At 43.8% G+C, this 17,556-nt stretch overlaps 1 protein-coding gene across 6 annotated transcripts in view; it reads right to left on the reverse strand.

The window, feature by feature from the left end:
* Positions 1-17,556, reverse strand: part of AGAP1 (ArfGAP with GTPase domain, ankyrin repeat and PH domain 1) — a 292,152-nt gene that overhangs the window by 112,108 nt on the left and 162,488 nt on the right. For all 6 annotated transcript variants that reach the window (XM_031604524.2, XM_090144531.1, XM_031604523.2 and 3 more), the window contains one exon: positions 9,466-9,570. In XM_031604524.2, the coding sequence (XP_031460384.2) occupies positions 9,466-9,570 (105 nt within the window). The remainder of the gene's footprint in view (positions 1-9,465; positions 9,571-17,556) is intronic.

A 17,556-nucleotide genomic window follows, 5' to 3' on the forward strand; every position in this document is an offset into this window, starting at 1 on the left:
GGCCTTGCTGTCATCTGGAATATGCCGCGTTAAAGAGAAGACAGCAAGCCTGATTTTGATATGCAAATGTTACAGATATAACTCCCCTAGATGTTAGTTGTGGAAAATGCTGATCCAAGAAAAAAGGGGAAAAAACCCTTTAACAAGGCATGAGGGTAATTCAAAGCCAAGTACTTTTAAACAGCACTTAACAAGTCCCTAGAGCCTACTCAACAGCGGGCCACCCCAGAAGTGCCATCTTCTGCCCCTCAACAGCTTGAAAAAGTAGTAATTGCAAAGCCATTTGCATTTTTCTTCTCAAGTTGTCCACGTTCATCATTCAGCAAGGCAGGAAAAAAAAAAAAACAACCAAGCAGCACCACGGAGGGAACCCTCCCCAGACATGTCAGCAGCACGGCGAGCTGTGCATCCCCACGCCCTGCTCCCGCACCTACGCTGCGCTTGTTTTTTACATTTCGCTCCTAATTATGTTGCATCTATTGCCATACACTTAATTAGCTGCATTAATGTGATTTCTTTTCACATAGTCAAGCAATTAAGAGCTATGATTGAGTTTCATTCAATTAGCCTCAACAAACATGCTAATTGATGTCCCAGATGCAAATGAGGTGCAATGAGAGAAACCTGCTAGCAATTGAGAGCTGTGGCGGGGAGACCCGGGGCTCCGGGCTGCTGACAGAACCTGGCTCAACATGGCGGCCCGCTCTGTGGAGAAGGAGCGGGGTGCCTCGGTGTCCCCACAGGGGTGAGGGCAGCACCGCACCACGTTGTCACAAACCCTCACCACGACGGCTGGCAGCAGCACAAGCAGGGAAGCACTCAGCATCTTCTTACGGCTTGGCACCGCGAACCACAGTTTCTTTATCCCAGGCCTGTAGGAGGCTGCCATCTCATCTCCGAGCCTGTGAAACACTGCACAGGTGATGGCCTACAGTTATCAGCGTCTAGCAGCTTCATCTTAGTCAGCTGTGAGGCAATGCTGCTGCTCCGCTAAGGCCAGAACGCATCAATCAATCAATAAGCCCTAAAAATACACTCGCTATATTGATTCTCATTGCTTTTCATCCCGAGGTTACTGTTAGCGGTTTGCTCAAATACTGGCTTGCTGAGGTGTTAATTTGACTACTCAAGGCCATTGACCATTATCTTTAGGACTAAATAAACTGTTAAAGTATCACTGAAAGTCATAAAAGCTGCATTGACTGAAGATAACACAAAATATTATCTGACGGCACTACAAAATGAATTGCCTTGAGTAAAAAAGAATGATATGCCACGACACAGAAGAATGTAAAGTACTTCAGTTCTGGTCTTAAAACAGCTTTCCATTTACAACGGCAGAAATTGATTTAACCACCTCAATGAATAGAAGCCTTTCAGACATCCAAAGGGAGCAAACAGGTATTACATTTTCTGAACAGACATACCAAAAATAAACACTGCTGGTGTGGAGTTGTCCTTCTGTTTTCACTGCCAGCGGCTGTTAAACTAGCTGCCACGCATTGCAATGGCTTCTGATTGCCCAACACAACTCTCCACCATCAATGCAAGCTAAAACTTGGCTACGTGATGCGCCCAGTTAGCTGCCCACCTTCTCCCCGTCATGAAAGGGGAAAAGCTGCTTGAGCAGCAGCATCCACCAAAAAGCCAATAGCTGTTCTACAGTTATCCTCAATGCACGTGTGGCCCCTTTCTCAGGGGAGGAAGTTTGCACGGACCAGATGAAGGGAAAGGCAGATGGAAGCACAGGGAAGCTGAGGCTCAAACTTACCCCCATCCAAGTCTACCACACTGGCCTCAATACTTTACAAAAAGACATCAGAGAGTGCAACAGCACAGTTCCTCCCCAGAATGAGCCTGAAGTTACTTTAAATACATGGCTCACATTAGGTTTGTAACACTCAATATTGAAGTATGAGAATTTTCAGATGGCTCTAATACAAGAGACAGACCACACAATCATAAGGTTTGGAAGGGACCTCTGGAGATCATTTAGCCTTGTATTAAAACCACAAAGCATTTCATTGTCAGTGTACTGAGGGCAAGAATACTACATTTCTGAATATAATACTTACCAATTAGTACTCTGAGGATTAAATACCCCATGTTTTTCTATGGAGCTATATAAAGTGGGAGCAGAAGTCCCCCAGTTCTTTAGAGTAGGGATCATCTTCTCGATGCGCACAACTACAAAACAAGCACCTGAAGAGTAAGAGCTGAACCATTTTCCTCATGCAGGATTCTCCTGCACCAAAACACCCATGTGGTCAGGTTTCAAGCAGGTAAATTGGGTTCCACTCTGGGAAAGGCTGTGACTGGCCCTTTCTGACCACACTTTTGTCATGGGATTGCAGTGAAAATGGTGCTGTGCTGCAAACTCTTCTTCTTGGCCAAGGAACCCCACCAAGAAGACAGAAGGATCAGTTGCAGAAACTAGGATCTCTTCTGGCTGGGCTCAGTAAATGGAGCTATCTTGCAGGGAAATCCCTTTCACTGGAGTTGTATTTCTGCATCCTGGCACTAGGTGAACACGATTTAAAGTTCACCTCTCATCTCAGGCTTGTCCTCTGTCACATCACTAACTTGTTTTAAAAGAATCTGCTCTCTCCTAGGGAGCCTCCACACACCTGTCCCATTGCCACACTTTTCCAGTGCATGATGTACCAAATGAGACCCTCTCCCAGAACAGTATTTAATGGTACCAAAGTAAGAATATGATACTTTTTCTCCTTTGGAGTTATTAAAATAACATGCCTGTTTTTGCAATGCTAGGAACGTGTCCAACTGGATAGAAAGCTAGAAAATCCTTCTCCAATCTGTCAATGCTTTATCTCAACATGAGAAAAATACCTCATTTTCAGCCGGTTCCCATCCTTAAGTTGTAGAACACAGCCCCCAGGCTCAGCGTGCTGTGGTTGAGACAGTGTTTCCTGATCAGAACAAAACAAGAGACCCATGCTTTTGGAAAATCCTCCTGAAGTCTGAGGGCAGCACGCGTTTTGCACGCAGCTTCTGTTTGGTGAGCTGAGGGTAAGCAGCAACCCACACAACCCATTGTTCACCATCAGCAACAACTGCCTGGGAAAACAAAACCCCAGCCCTTCCTGCAGCCCAGAGCCAACCCCAAAGTGCAGGCAGACCGGCGATGGGCTGAAGCCCTCACTTCTGTGTGTGTGTGTGCAGGGCAGTCAGACATTTTTATTGCAAAATGCTGTCTGGAAAAGATGCAAAACAAAATTGCTAAACTGCAAAAAGAAGAAAAGGGGGGGAGAGGGGGGGGGAAGGGTGGGGAACAAAAGGCCCCCTTCCCTTTGCTTATTGAGTTCAAAGGCATAACATGCAGCACCCTGCAGCAAATGGGAAGCTACACTAATTTTAAAGCCATAAAACGCTATAAAGTGCCCTGCGGGGCAGGACTACACTGAAGCTAGTTGCACCTAAATAAGACATGGTTCATTTACTTCGCAGCTTAGCCTAATGTAATCATCAGTGGATTTCTAGCCTAGAGTTGTAACAGGCAAATAGCCGATACTGCGGAGGCGACACTCCCAGCCATTGAGGGGCCTCAGCTAGATTGCTGTTGATTAGAAAATTTTTCAGTTTTGACAAGCACTTAATGAACATAAATCGCTCCTTGATTGGTTTCCATTTGGGGCCACAGGCACACCTAAGAAGAAACAAAAGTCTCCAACTCCTCTCCCCACCTTCCCCGCACGGACCGCAGCAACAAACCTATCTGATCTGCTTATGAGCCACAGTGGAATATATTCATCAGATTTTCCTGCTAATGCAGCCATCCTCCCTTCGTGCACATAAACACGGGCATAATATCATTCTGCTTCAGAATATATAGTTAAGCTTAAGAAAAACAATGAAGCGTCGTTTTCTGAGAAGAGCACAGAGATGAGAATGCATTCCGGAAAACATTGATCACTAAAGCAGTTGTCCTGACAAACAGAAGGTCATCTTGAATCTCTTTTATTCAAACTGGGAGTCAGGAACATTACATTTCAGTAATAAAAAGCATTGACTGTATGCGTACTACAGTATCAATCAGTCCAATCAGCCATCTAGGGGCAGCAGCAACGCTTTCAACACAGAAGCAGCTTCAAAAAAAATATATATATATTTTTAATGGAGTGCTCATTTCCATGAAACGTTAACAAAACTCTGTCTGCACTTCACTCCTCACTCAGACTTTGTAACAAGAACTGCTGTAAAAGACAAATCGGAGTTTTACCATCGTGAGTAATTTATGAGGCATTTATATCCACGGCAGTTAGCTCTGCTGGACAGGAAGCTCTCATTTTATAAAACCTTGTGATTAATTAATAGCTTGGCTTTTGCCATTCGTTTGCAACTCGTTCAGACACCAAAGTTTTTCCCTGTTTGTTTGGGTTTTTTTCTTTTTTTTTTTTTTGGAGGTGGAAGGGAAGCAGTGGGATTAAGCACAAGAGTGAAATAAATACGCGCTTGATGTCTACTGCAAGTTTGCACAGCTCTGCAAGTAGCAGCACTGTTTGCTGCAATATCCCATGCTGACGATGTGCCAAATCTTGCTCTCTGAAATGACTGGACTTATGGAAAAGTGCTTCACGCTCTCCTTGTTTGTGCATTTATTACTGTGAGCATCTGTAATGAATGACAGATGTGACTGTAAGTTGCTCTGAACAACCAGTTTTCCTCTCTTTTAGCACAGACAGGGATTGCATATTTTAGGATAATTTCACACTGCTGACCATCCCTAAGTGGTTTTATTCCCACTGAAGACAATGGTGCAATGGCACTTCCAAGCAAGACGGTTTCTAGTCTGAGAGGACACAAAGCCAGGGGATCAGAAGAATTTGCCTTGACAGCTATCCCCAATTATACATCTCACTTAAGGACTGCAAACACATTCTAGCTTGTATTTTTCCCATCTATATTTATAAATCTCTCAAACTCGAAAGAAAAGAGTTTGCCAGGAAGCTACAAAGTAAAGGACCGACCTCTAAGTCTTACAGCTATGCCCCAATTTGCAAGCAGGCTCCCAACCCTCAATTTGTTCAGGAAAATTGTAAGGACTAAACACGGTGAGAAACTACAAGATACCCATGCACAGAGCATTTTAATCTGCCTTCTATTTCTCACCAAGGTTATTCTTCCTTAAGGAAGTGGCCAAGCAAGAAAGGCCAGGCCCCACCACACAGCTCCAAAGGTTTTTGCAAGCCCAGAGCTGGGTCTGGGTTACATCAACTTCTAAGATGTGTCCTTATTGCTTACTTTTGGAGCCCTATTTGCCAGGCTGAAATTTCTTTTGTTTGCTTGAAGTATATTCACTTTATCTGACTGCAAAAAGCCACTAATGTGACCTCTGAGGTGGTGTATGTGAGCTGCCCACCCAGTCAGCACTGCTGTGAAGAGTTTTAAAATCGTGGCTACTGTCAGACTAATTGAGCAGAATTACACGTGTGAATTCACACACTTCTCACAGAGATGAAGGACAGACTTCCCCCCTCAATCACTGCTACAATTCTACACCCCTTAGCACTTCCCCCCCCAAATAAAAAAAGGGGCAGCGATGATGATGAGGATGCAACAGCAGAAAATGGACGACCACAGCTTTTGTCATCTACTGACCTGGTGGCATGGTGGCAAGTGTCCGGGAGACAGACAGTGGTGAAACACCATCTATTCATCAGGATGAGGCTTAGATAAAGAAGCTGAGTGTAGCACTGCCCAGCAGGTATCCTGGCGAATACATTTCAGGAGCCCTTACACATGGCATTCTGCCATTAAAAGCCAAGAGATGCCTAGACAAATTCCCATGGGTCCCTTTGGGTAGGCTGACGCTGAATTTGTCAGCCAGAATTTTAGTCATCCACTCAATGGCTATACTCCAGAAGTGTATGATGAATAGGTAGCTATGGTGAACTTTGAAGCCTGCGGGTCAAAGTTCTCTCTCATTATCCCCACCATTTTCTATTGGCACAGCTCCTCAGCATCCCAAGGGAAGGGAAGGTTTAAGGCTCTTGAAAAAAACTGACATGACCAAGTCAGGGAACAGTAGGGTGCTTATGTACATACATTTTCTTTCCCCATTCTTCTCTTCCCCCACTTTCTTAAGAGGAAGGAATACGAATTTAGCTATTGTGTAAAATGTCAACCTGGCAGCATTCGTAGTTATTTAGCAGGCACAATACAGCACTCATTTCAACACGCTGTGCTGCCAAGCAGGCCTGACCCTTCCACAGATACCTCCTCTGTAAGTAGGATACCAGTTTGAATTTCACACCCCACCCCAAATCCTTTCATTCTGTAGCCAATCCTTGAGTGAAGAGGATAACAGCACTGATTTTTGCAACACAGACTATTTGCTATATTAAAAGCCACTGTCTTCATGCATGATGTGCAGAAAAGTGACACACTGTTGGCCAAGTCTCAAGCAGTATCTAAGTACAGTACCCACTAACAGCTCTTAAATATTGTAAAAGCTTCTTCCAAAGTTGGGGTTCAGTAAAATTCTGCATTCTGACTCAAGCTACGGTTTGGAAAGACTAAATTATGTTTTAAATTTATTCCTTCCTACCACCACTAGAGGCCAGATCACCACTCGCTTCGCAGATTTACAACTGCCAAATGTTGAACAACCAACATTAGCTGCAGACCTGAAATCACGCCTGTCTATCTCACAGGTGAGATTAGCACCACTTCTCTTCACGAGTTTAGATGGATGGCTAACAAAAGTTAGGATGGCTAACTCTTTATTTCATCCTATTTGATGGAAGGTTGGTAGGAATAAGGTCTTACTTTTCAAAAAGCAAACAGCAATGCAAGGACAGGATTAGAAATTCATCAGCTTATTGAGTTTGGTGTGAACAAATGAAAGGAGTTCAGCAAAATCAAGCCAAAAACACCTTATCAGAGTCTCGTTTAAGGAAAACCAAACGCTGGGCAATCTCCAAGCAGAAGTCCTGACTTTCCTGCTCCCTTACCCACAAAGCTTTGTACAAGTTGTACTGGGAGTCCAACTGACTTGGAACATCTGGTCCTACCTCTTCGTCCCACTGCAGTTTGCACAGGACAGGGGAAAAGCTACTCATGTTTCCAGCCCCAGCAGAGGAGGCTGACAGAGAAGCAATAAGGTGATACCAAGACAAAATTGCCAGGTCAGCCCTGCGCTGTTTTTCAGGTGGAGGCTTCTAACTCATAAGGACACGTCAAAGCAAGCAGCAACACTATCGGGAACTGCAAGGTGCAAAAGGGAAACATGGTAACTGATGGATGTACAAATCGTCCAGTGCATAAAGAATGCTCTGCAGGGTATATTAACAACAGCTAGCTGACACAAAGTAGTTCACTGGCAGTAATGAAATGCACTCAAGTAGCGTAGTGACTCTTGGAAGGCTAAAATCAATGGAATTAAAACATTAAGACGCATCATTTATAATACAAATCACATCACGGGAAGATTTTAACATGAATGAGCAAAAGCACAGGTATTCCTAGAGTGAGTTCAGCACAGGTGTCTGCAGAAGACTCAGAACAAGCACTAGGCTGTCCCCAGCAGCATCCCGTCAGCTAGGAGCTGTGTATGGTCCCCAATTACTACCCACCAAAATACATCCCAGGGAAAAAGAGTGTGTTACAAACCCCTGTGATCTAAGAAAGGTCTGAGCAAATGGAAATACAGAGACGTGTACCTTTTTCTTGGGAGTGGGGGGGGCACAGTGGGGGATAGAGGGAAACAATTACAGGCTAGTAATTACTTCTTCTTTAAATGGATTCTCTCTAATCTCCAATGGATTTACCTCTAATCTCAAAGTAATTACCTCTAATCTCAATGGATTCTCACTCAGGGGAAGACTAAGCAGCTCCAGTGAAGCCTAGAGAGAAGTACTCTATTGTCTGCGAGAAGCAATGAAAAACTAACATATGTTCCCAGGAAGCTCAGGAACAATAGAGCACTTACAGAGCGCGGAGGGGATGTGGGCACAGACAAGGCAGCCTGCCTGCTCCCTGCTCTGCCCCAGAGTGGCCATCACAGCCTCAAGGGAGCACATCTGGGGGATGCCTCAAAGGCACGCGGTGTCCGTGCTGCCAGCAATACCCATATGTGATTCAGGTATTTCTGGATTGCTTCTCAGCAGCATTCCCCCAGATTAAACAGGGTAAGAATGGTCAAAATGGCCAGACAGTCCTGGCCAGGTTCGTGAAAGGGAGAAAACAGAAACCCAACAATAACTTGCCCTGGACTACACAAGTTGAGGGGCAACATTTCAGATGGAAAGTAGCAATTGCTTGAATTGCTAGTTGTGTCACTTTCTAATTTTTAGGAGCTATGGAAATAATATGAGAAACCATAGCAAAGCATTATTATGGCAAGAAGTGAGACTGAATTCTCGTGGTAAGCCAGAGAAAATCCTAATATTCATCCCTCAGGAAACAGCAAGTTGGTGCATCAGCACAGCCACACTCCTGAGACACCATCTATCTAAAGCAGCTTTCTGACAGATCCACACATGCAAACTCAAGAACATACCCACAGAAATACATCCATTGAAAACCTGGAATTTTACTCCTTACTGAAAAAAAAAGATAAAATTGCCTAGGAACTCAAAATGATAGCAATGGGTGTCAAATGGCCCTAAAATGTTACAGCTGGTCACCCTCTGACTTCCATATGGGATATGGTGATGAAATATAAGACCCAGGACAATCCCAAAGATCTTGGCGAGGGTCATATTATGCTCATCCTATGCTTCCTGAATTTTTCTCCTGCCTGCAATACAAGTGAAAGAGCTGGGAAATCCCCACATTTCAAAATCCTGGGTGTCCATTTTGTCTTCTGAATTGCTCTGGCACGGAAGGAGCTCTGACAAATCACAACCCTTTTCCTGCTGGCATGGCTGGGACTCATGGGCTGGACTAGTCTTGAGTCAGACACCTGTGCTTCTTCCTCCCCCCCAGACCAAACCCACTGATGGTGTTCTACACACAGACAGGATCCTTGGGCAGAGACAACAACAGAGACCTTAATGTGAAAATGCTCTATGACACATTTTAATAACTACGTCATTTTCAAAAAGCTGCTCAGAATTACTTTCTGAATAAACCACAACCATTGCACAATGACAAATACCAGAAAACGTACTTAGTCTTAACCAGGTCTAGAACATTTTTCCTTATAAAATGCTTCCATAGTTTTCTTAATTGATAGCAAGTCCATAAGGACATCAGCACAAAATAGAGGTTAAATAATAAAATAACAAAATAGAGGGCAATTGGAGGAACTGGGCTGTACACACACAGAGTTTCACTGCAGAATTTGATTTCCAATTACACAGTTTTGAGTGGATGGGAATGGAATAAAGCGAGAGAAAGAACTTTCTCCACCAAACTGGACTCAACAAAAACATGCCCTTGCTAACACTGCTTCACCAGAGCTGGACAGTGTTGAAGGTACAGAAAGCATGGAGTACTTACATGTAAACTGGGATGATAGGTCAGCACACCGTTGTCGCACAACGTCACGTATTTCTTCTTCCACTCTTTATTCAATGACTTGCCACTTCGCTTTAGCAGCATACCCTGTCAGAGGAAAAAAAAAGAAAAAGCATTAACCACTATTTCATACACAGAAAAGAGCTGAATCCTTGTGCATTCAACACCATTCCTCAGGAAGGCAGATTTTAACACAAGATGCCTCGCAGTTCCACAAATTGTATTCAATCCACACATCGGTGATGGATTTCAACCATCAGTATTTGTTTAAACAGACAAGGACTAGTATGTGTACCAAGCTGTTCTCAGCTCAAAAACAGAAATCTGCTTAGAAAAGCAAAATGTAGCTTCTTACAGTACGAAGTGATGGTAAACCAAACCACTCTTTAACAATCTGCATTTCCAAACCACGTGAGAAGGCAGCTCCCTGATGAATTCATGCGGTGATCTGCTGCGGGAAGCCTAGTGTGGACATCTCAGCACACACAGAACTACCACAGGCAGCACTCTGACAGACCAGGTTTGCATAAAAGCATTCACTTACATCCGTTTCATAAATGTGTGTCCCAAGGCCAAGTGGACAAGGGGCACTTCTGTGCCTTTGCACGATGACAACTCTCCCCGAGCACATTCCTCCCTCCCTCAATGCCAGCTGTTGCAAGTTTCAGCTGAAGTCCCTTGCTACAGCCCATAGGAACTAATAACTCCTTCTCCAACCACGGAGATGATCCCTAAGGGAAATCAAAGTTCACAACCGCCTTTTCCTGGACACGGGCTTGGAACAGAACTTCGGTGAGCAGCCCTTCTCAACTCAAAGCGATCTGCGGATAGGACTGTAAATAAAAGCTTGTGTCAGAGGACTGAATTACAAACCCCGAACTTTCTGACCATCTGGGGGTCAGGTTCCTTTTTGCGTGCCGTTCTTTGCTACATTTAGGTGGCTCAACCTCAAACTTTTACAAAACAGAGCGGGGCTTCTGAAACTGTTTCTCACAAAAGCTTCTGCAAGTGTGAGTTACACATTCCAATTACTGCCTTCTCGTGGCTAGAGACGTTGTTTTCTTCCATTAAAAATGAAAGCTTATTTCTGCCTTTGACTCCTATGTTTGTCTATAGTAGGTGATCTGTCACTTCACCTTTCCCATCTTTTAAACCTCACCTATAGCACAGTCGCTCACATGTAGGGGCACCCAATTTTAGTTATAGCCATGCTATATGGATCAAAAATTACTCTCCCAAAGCTGTTTCCCTGCGCCGGTTCTGGCGCGTTTGTTCTTCAGACCTTTTAATGGGGAAAAAGCCATAAGAATCACAACTGTCTTTCCTTTTTCCTTGCCTCTTTTTTTTTTTTTTTTTGTTTTTTGAAGTCTTGAAGAAAGTAGAAATAGATCTCACACCTTTTTACCGCTCAGTGCTATAAAGAAAACATATCACTACTTACGTAATTTGGAGTTCGTGCCAATTATAAACTCCACACACTGCAGAAGAAACCACCTAAATGAATGGCTGCCATCCCCACTGTTTGTGGGAGGATGTTTTTTTAACAAATATGGTTTGTTGTTTTTTTTTTCTACTCAGAATAGAATGCAAATAATAGGATATTCACATAGAAAATTCATAATGATTTTTACTACATGGTGACTTTGTTAGGGGAAATGGTTTGAAGTTGAAGGAGGGAAGATTGAGGTTGGATGTCAGGGGGAAGTTCTTTGCTGTAAGAGTGGTGAGGTGCTGGAACAGCTGCCCAGAGAGGCTGTGGATGCCCCGTCCATCCCTGGAGGTGTTCAAGGCCAGGTTGGATGGCAGCCTGGTCTGCTATTAAATGTGGAGGTTGGTGGCCCTTCATGCAGCAGGGGTTGGAGATTCGTTATCCTTGAGGTCCCTTCCAACCCTGGGCATTCTGTGATTCTGTACCTAGGTGGGAACTACAAAATTCTGCTTTGGGATCTAAATAAGGAACTAGTTATTCAGAATGGGGTTTCCATCTCTCTTCTAAAGTGCAGTTTGGTGCTCTCATGTAAAAAATTACTCACTGTTAAATATGCACCATCGACTATTCGCACCAACCTAACCGATCAGACTTCCTGCTCTATTTCTTAAGGATGCATAAAATAATACAATTTTTGTATTATCTGAGAACCAAAATATATCCTCCAATATCTGTGAACAAAAGCACTGTGAATACACAGAGCTAACAAAGTGTTATGAAGCAGAGGAGTACATCAGCCACACTTCTTTCTTTATCCCCCCAAGGCCAGAGACTGCCACTTTGTCTGCGGTAATTATATAGAATGGTCTGGAGAAATGCTCTTAATATCAGAGTTTAGATCTGCTAGAAATGCACTTACATTAAACTTAAAAAAAAAAATAAAAAAAAAATAAAAATGGCCTAAATACAACAAGAAATGCTACTCATAGAGAAGAAACACAAAAACAAAACAAAAAAACCACCTTCTGTCACATTATGTCTACTTTTAAGTTGCATCAGATCCTCTGCCTGGAAGCAGAGTTGGCTATTAGGAACAATTTCTTCCCAGAAAGAGCAGTGCTGCAGTGGCACAGCTGCCCAAGGAGTGCTGGGGCTCCCTGGAGGTGTTCCAGAACTGTGCACATGTGGCACTGAGGGATGTGGGCAGTGGGCACGGTGGGGTGGGTTGGGGGTGGACTTGGAGATGAGAGATCTTTTCCAATCTGAGTGATTCTGTAAGTCTATGAAGCAAGAGGGACCTTGGTTCCCATTGACTCTTGGTGCCTTTGGCAAGCTGGTGGACCCCAGCCCCAGCACACAGCAGAAATCCCATTCTGCCTTACAGCTAGGCAGTAAGGGATTAAGGGAACCAACCCCATTCAAAGTTCTACGTTGTTTCTCAAATTATTATCAATCAGATAACATTATTTCTCCTAATCTGTATAAAACCTTTGCTTACATTCCTCCATCTGCGCTTCTAGCACTCAGCCCTCAAGATTCAACACTACAAATGTAACACCTCCAATTTGCTCAGAAACTGAGAAGAACTTAACACTTCAAATCAAATCTTACCACCTTCTCTCCAAAACTGCAATTCTGACTCTAACAGAGCAACGCTGCTCCTAACAGCCAGTGCTAGCTGTATTTCTAATGAGTGACAAGAATCACGCTCCAGTAGAGAGCACCAACTTCACTCCTTGACTTTTCCCAGCGAATGGCACCGCTCTACAAAGAAAACAGAGAACTGTCTGTATGTATGGCAATCTCTTTACTAGTAATGTGTATGCTACGTCTAGTCCCAGGAGGTCATTGCAAGCCAAAAGCAATGTTAAGTGTACAAGCTTTAAATAACTTACAAAGTTAATGTAATGAATGTAAGTGTTATCTGAAATCCATCACTCAGTGGCTTGCTGTAGCCTCAAGCTGTGATAAAACACCACTCATAAATTTATATTAAAACTCTGTTCAATAGCAATTATTTACCAACAAAGATTTATTGATTGCATTTGCTGTTAGAGACTGGGGCCCTAACTGAGTCAATCAGCTCACGTTGTTGAGCTTCAGGGCACCAGAAGTTGCAGACTGCAGTCAGGCTCTGCAGCCAGATCATTACTGGGACTACCAGCAGCTAATGAAGGGCCCCCAGCGTGGGATCACTTGCACTGCTGGCACCAGACCACTGGCCAAGGGACCACTGCTCATAGCACGCACGCATCACCTGGATGTGGGGTGAGCAGCTCAGTGCCCCAGACACCACCTTGCTTACAAACAAAGGCGAATGGGGAAACGATTTGATATTTGTTCCGTGGGAATATCTTTCTAAGCAGCAAATTATCAGCATTTAAAAGTGACCTCTCAAGGTTGTGTAACATCGCATCAAAGATGCTGGCAAGGGAGCGTGCAGAACCAATACTGGTGGGCAAAAACCTCCTTTGCATTCCCTGCTGTGCTCCATTGCGTTTCCCTAACTTTCTCGCATATTTCGGATTTCCCAGGGGCCACAAGAAATGAAGAACATTTCACAAACATTTGTGTTGCGTTTAACTGACTGCAGGTTTCTTCTGCGTTGGCTCCAGCTACAGCACGTGACTTTGTTCAGTGATTTTAAGGAGGGTTTGGTACATCTGACTTTTCCTGGCATGCCAAGTCATAATGTCAGGACCCTCTAGAAGTCTGTAGGCACAGCCAAGATTGTACCTGCTGAAAAAGAGCAATACTTACATTTCTGTTTTCTTGTGGGAACTTCTAGCACTGCCACAGCTGAGGTACAAGCATCACACAGCCTATTTTTTTCCTCAATTTTAAGCCAACCCCATACTGCTACCCTGATGCTGTTTTGATAGAATGAAATATGTAACCTTGCTCTTAATCATTAACGGCATAAACTCTTCATTTTCCACTCAGTGCTATGAATTTTCTACATGAATTTTCTATCATTTGCATTGCATTCACAGAAGAAAAAAAAAACATACTTGTCATAATAAAACAACCACCTCACCCAAATAATTGGGTTAGCAACCATTCACAGGCAGGATCACAAGCAATGGCTACGTACGAATTCTGGTTAATACAGCACTCCCTTCTTTTAAATTGCTTGACATCATAAACAAACGCTGGCAAATCATCCAGGTTTGTACCACTAACCAACACAGTTTGCCAGCTGGAAGCACTGGGACCAACACAGCTTGTCCTAAAACATGAGATTGTTTCTTACCTGATGATTTTTGCTTCTAGAATATTGAACTTCAACAGCTTCAGAGTCTTAAAGCTCATTCTTCACCATACAATTGGCACCAGCTCAAATACTTGCACACTACAGATGTAAGATCATGGCAGCTACTACTCTCTCCAGCAAGGTGGATGTGCAACCAAACCTCTGGAATATAAATGCATTTCAAATCCCTACGCAGGAAAGCAACTGTTCTTTTTTTCCTCTCCTGATTTCCCAGATTTAAGTCTTCTCTTCCCACACATTTCAGGGAAAGGTGGTTGGTCTTATGAATGACTAGCTAGGAAACTGTTTAAACTTTTTCAAATTGGAAACCTGTAGTAAATGCATCTGAACAGTAACAGGGCAATAGGGTTCAATGGAGCCACAGCTCTAACCCGGACCAAAAGACACTACTTTTGCTGAAGAACTGCAGCACAGAAGTTTCCAAGCTCTTGGTACACTGGCTACTATAAAAAAAATTAAAAAACCTTTACTAAGAAAATCATCCAAATGCAGACAAGCGAGTGTTAAAGTTCACTGCAGCTCCAGAAGTGAGGAGTGGTACTGCCAGCAAAGAATGAATTCCTCAGCACTAAAGACACAACAAATCAGAAGAAAAAGCACAATCCTTATTGTCATTGTCTTTGTACTTCTAATGGTTGATCCAGCAATGTAACCCAAAGGAGCCCCCAGTACAAGAAAGTCATGGAGCTGTTGGAGAGGGTCCAGAGGAGGGCCAAAAAGATGATCAGGGGGCTGGAGCACCTCCCCTATGAGGACAGGCTGAGAGAGCTGGTTTTACTACATGATGATTTTGTTAGGGGAAATGGTTTGAAGCTGAGGGAGGGCAGATTGAGGTTGGATGTCGGGAGAAGTTCTTCTCTATGAGAGTGGTGAGGTGCTGGAACAGCTGCCCAGAGAGGCTGTGGATGCCCCGTCCATCCCTGGAGGTGTTCAAGGCCAGGTTGGATGGGGCCCTGGGCAGCCAGGTCTAGCATTAGGTGGGATGGTTGGTGGCCCTGCATGTGGCAGGGGGGTTGGAGATTCATGATCCTTGAGGTCCCTTCCAATCCTGGCCATTCTGTTATTCTATGACTTAATCTGCTAACCACGGGTAATGGATGAGTTCCTCCAATATGCAGCCAATAATTTTAAGGCACAATCTTGCAGGCTGCAGCTCCAAGGCTGCTTTTTAAAGGGCAGGGTACGTATTTCCAACATGGCACGGCCAAACACTCCTGAGGATTTGGCTGAGTGCGGAAAGCAACTCATCTGTCCTGCAAGTGATGGAGAAGAGATGATCACACTGCAATCCATGGACTAGAGAACAGGAAGCCACCAACTGGCACACCACACTCACCTAAGGTGGAATTTTCTACTTTTATGAGGCGAACAGATGATCTTGGAAGAGCAGTCACACCAGTGTCCAAAGAATTTGAATGGAAAGCTGAAGAACCAGCCCTGCTGTAGCATCGAGACGGAGCAATAAACGCAGTGCTATTGCAGAGTACAGAGTACAGCAGGTCCAAAGGAATGCCTGCTTGCACAATGGATAGGAATACTAAACTTTGTAGAAAATATAAGAGTAGTACAAACTGTATACAATTATGTTTAGAGAATTAGATATTTAGGGCACGTCACTTGCTCTAAACCCAGTTATCACTCTGAATGAGGCACGCTCCTTAACAAGTCACAATATTTTTCCACCCTACAGTACACAGAAGCTCTGTTGCCTTCTAAGGTTTCTTCCATTTACTGGACTGTGAAAAAAAAAAATAAATAAAAAAATCACAGTCCTTAATAATCTCAAGTAGTCGGTTTATTAACCCCTTGGCACTGGCAGTTGTGGTTTATCCTGACACCAACGTCAGAGCGCTGATGTGCAATGCACCGAGATGCAAATCATTATCTTAGTGTGGGAGAAACCCGACAGCTGATGCCAAGGGGTCTGAGTCAGTAGTACAGCAGCCAGCAGCTCTGTTTGAACTGTTACCTCTTGCTGTGGCTCAGCATCGCACACTGTGCTCTAACGACGCTGGACACAAACGGAGTTAGCATCTATACAAACCAGCGTGCTGAAAAGCTGCTACCTAGGCTAGAATTAAGGGAAAAAAACAATTTTGGGAAACTGCTTTAGCACGAGCACACGTTACAGCATGGCATGGCTAATTCGGGAGGAGCTCGGAGAGCAGAACTGTTCATGGCTGTATGAAACGGCTGCATGGCCAGGCGTGAGAATGAAGCAGAATAACAGTTCATTTTCGCTGTTGTTGATGGTTTTTTTTTTCTCCCAGAAGAAACAAACGCAGCACTGAGCGGGAATGAAATCAAAAAGGGATTCATTGTGCACACACTGCAACTTCTGGGTAGCTGGTACAGCTCTCGTTACAGCATTGCTTCGTCTCCCGAACCCTGAAATTCTCTTTACCATATTTTATATAAAGTAGAGCTTTGTTAGGGGGAGGGGGGTCCATGGGAGAAAGCCATGAAAAGCTTAAAAACCAATTTTAACTTTCTATCCTGATACTATAGTGTTTCCATAGAAACATCAGGAAGACCACTTAAGAGAAGCTTTTTTTTGTAGCCATGTTTGGCACCATACCCCTCCCCTGGACAACCTATTATTTCACAAATGGATGCTTTCTGCAGCTTGTTCTGTGCAGGCTCCGATGAAGGGGGGAAGAAAAAGAATACTGGATCTTTAACCAGTTCCCTTGTGGCACCCTCCCTTTTTTGTTGGTAATATTTCTGTCATTCTGCCAGGGTATATGGTACAAAGGGTTACACTTTAATTGAGCTGTCAGCATCTCCAACAATCCTATAAAACTCCGATTATGCACGGCAGGGTTAGTGACACACTTGTTATTGTGGATGCCCTATTTGCTAAACCCAAGCCCCCCCCTCACAGGTCACATAACCCACGCGACCTTCCTGTCATTAGCCGCGTCTATTCCTACCTCACCGCTGTGAAAATCACACAAGCGAAGGCTTCAAAGCCCTTGCCAGGACTGAATTCGACCAGGAGCTAATCACCCACAAATCCAGCTCAAATGGCAATAATTGGCTAAACTGCTCACCTCTCCAGAGCTCAGCAGTAATTTGGGATAATAAAGAAAAGAATTATTCAGCTAACTGCCCTGAAATGTATGCTTTGTGACCGACACACTTCACATTTTAATAATGATGGACACAAAATCCAATTTAATGCAGCATCTCCTGAATAACAAAACCAAGAACGTCACCAGAAAGAAAAAAAAAAAAAAAAGTGGTGGGCTTTTTTTTTTTTTTTTTTTAAACCTTGTTCCTTATCATTGTGCAGAAAAGATCCACACTTTATCTTGTGAAATTTTGGGACCACAAAGGTCTTCATGAGCAACCCTCTGAAAGTCTGTGC

Source organism: Phasianus colchicus, chromosome 7, assembly GCF_987193195.1.
Source record: "Phasianus colchicus chromosome 7, bPhaCol1.hap1.1, whole genome shotgun sequence".
NCBI lineage: Eukaryota > Metazoa > Chordata > Aves > Galliformes > Phasianidae > Phasianus > Phasianus colchicus.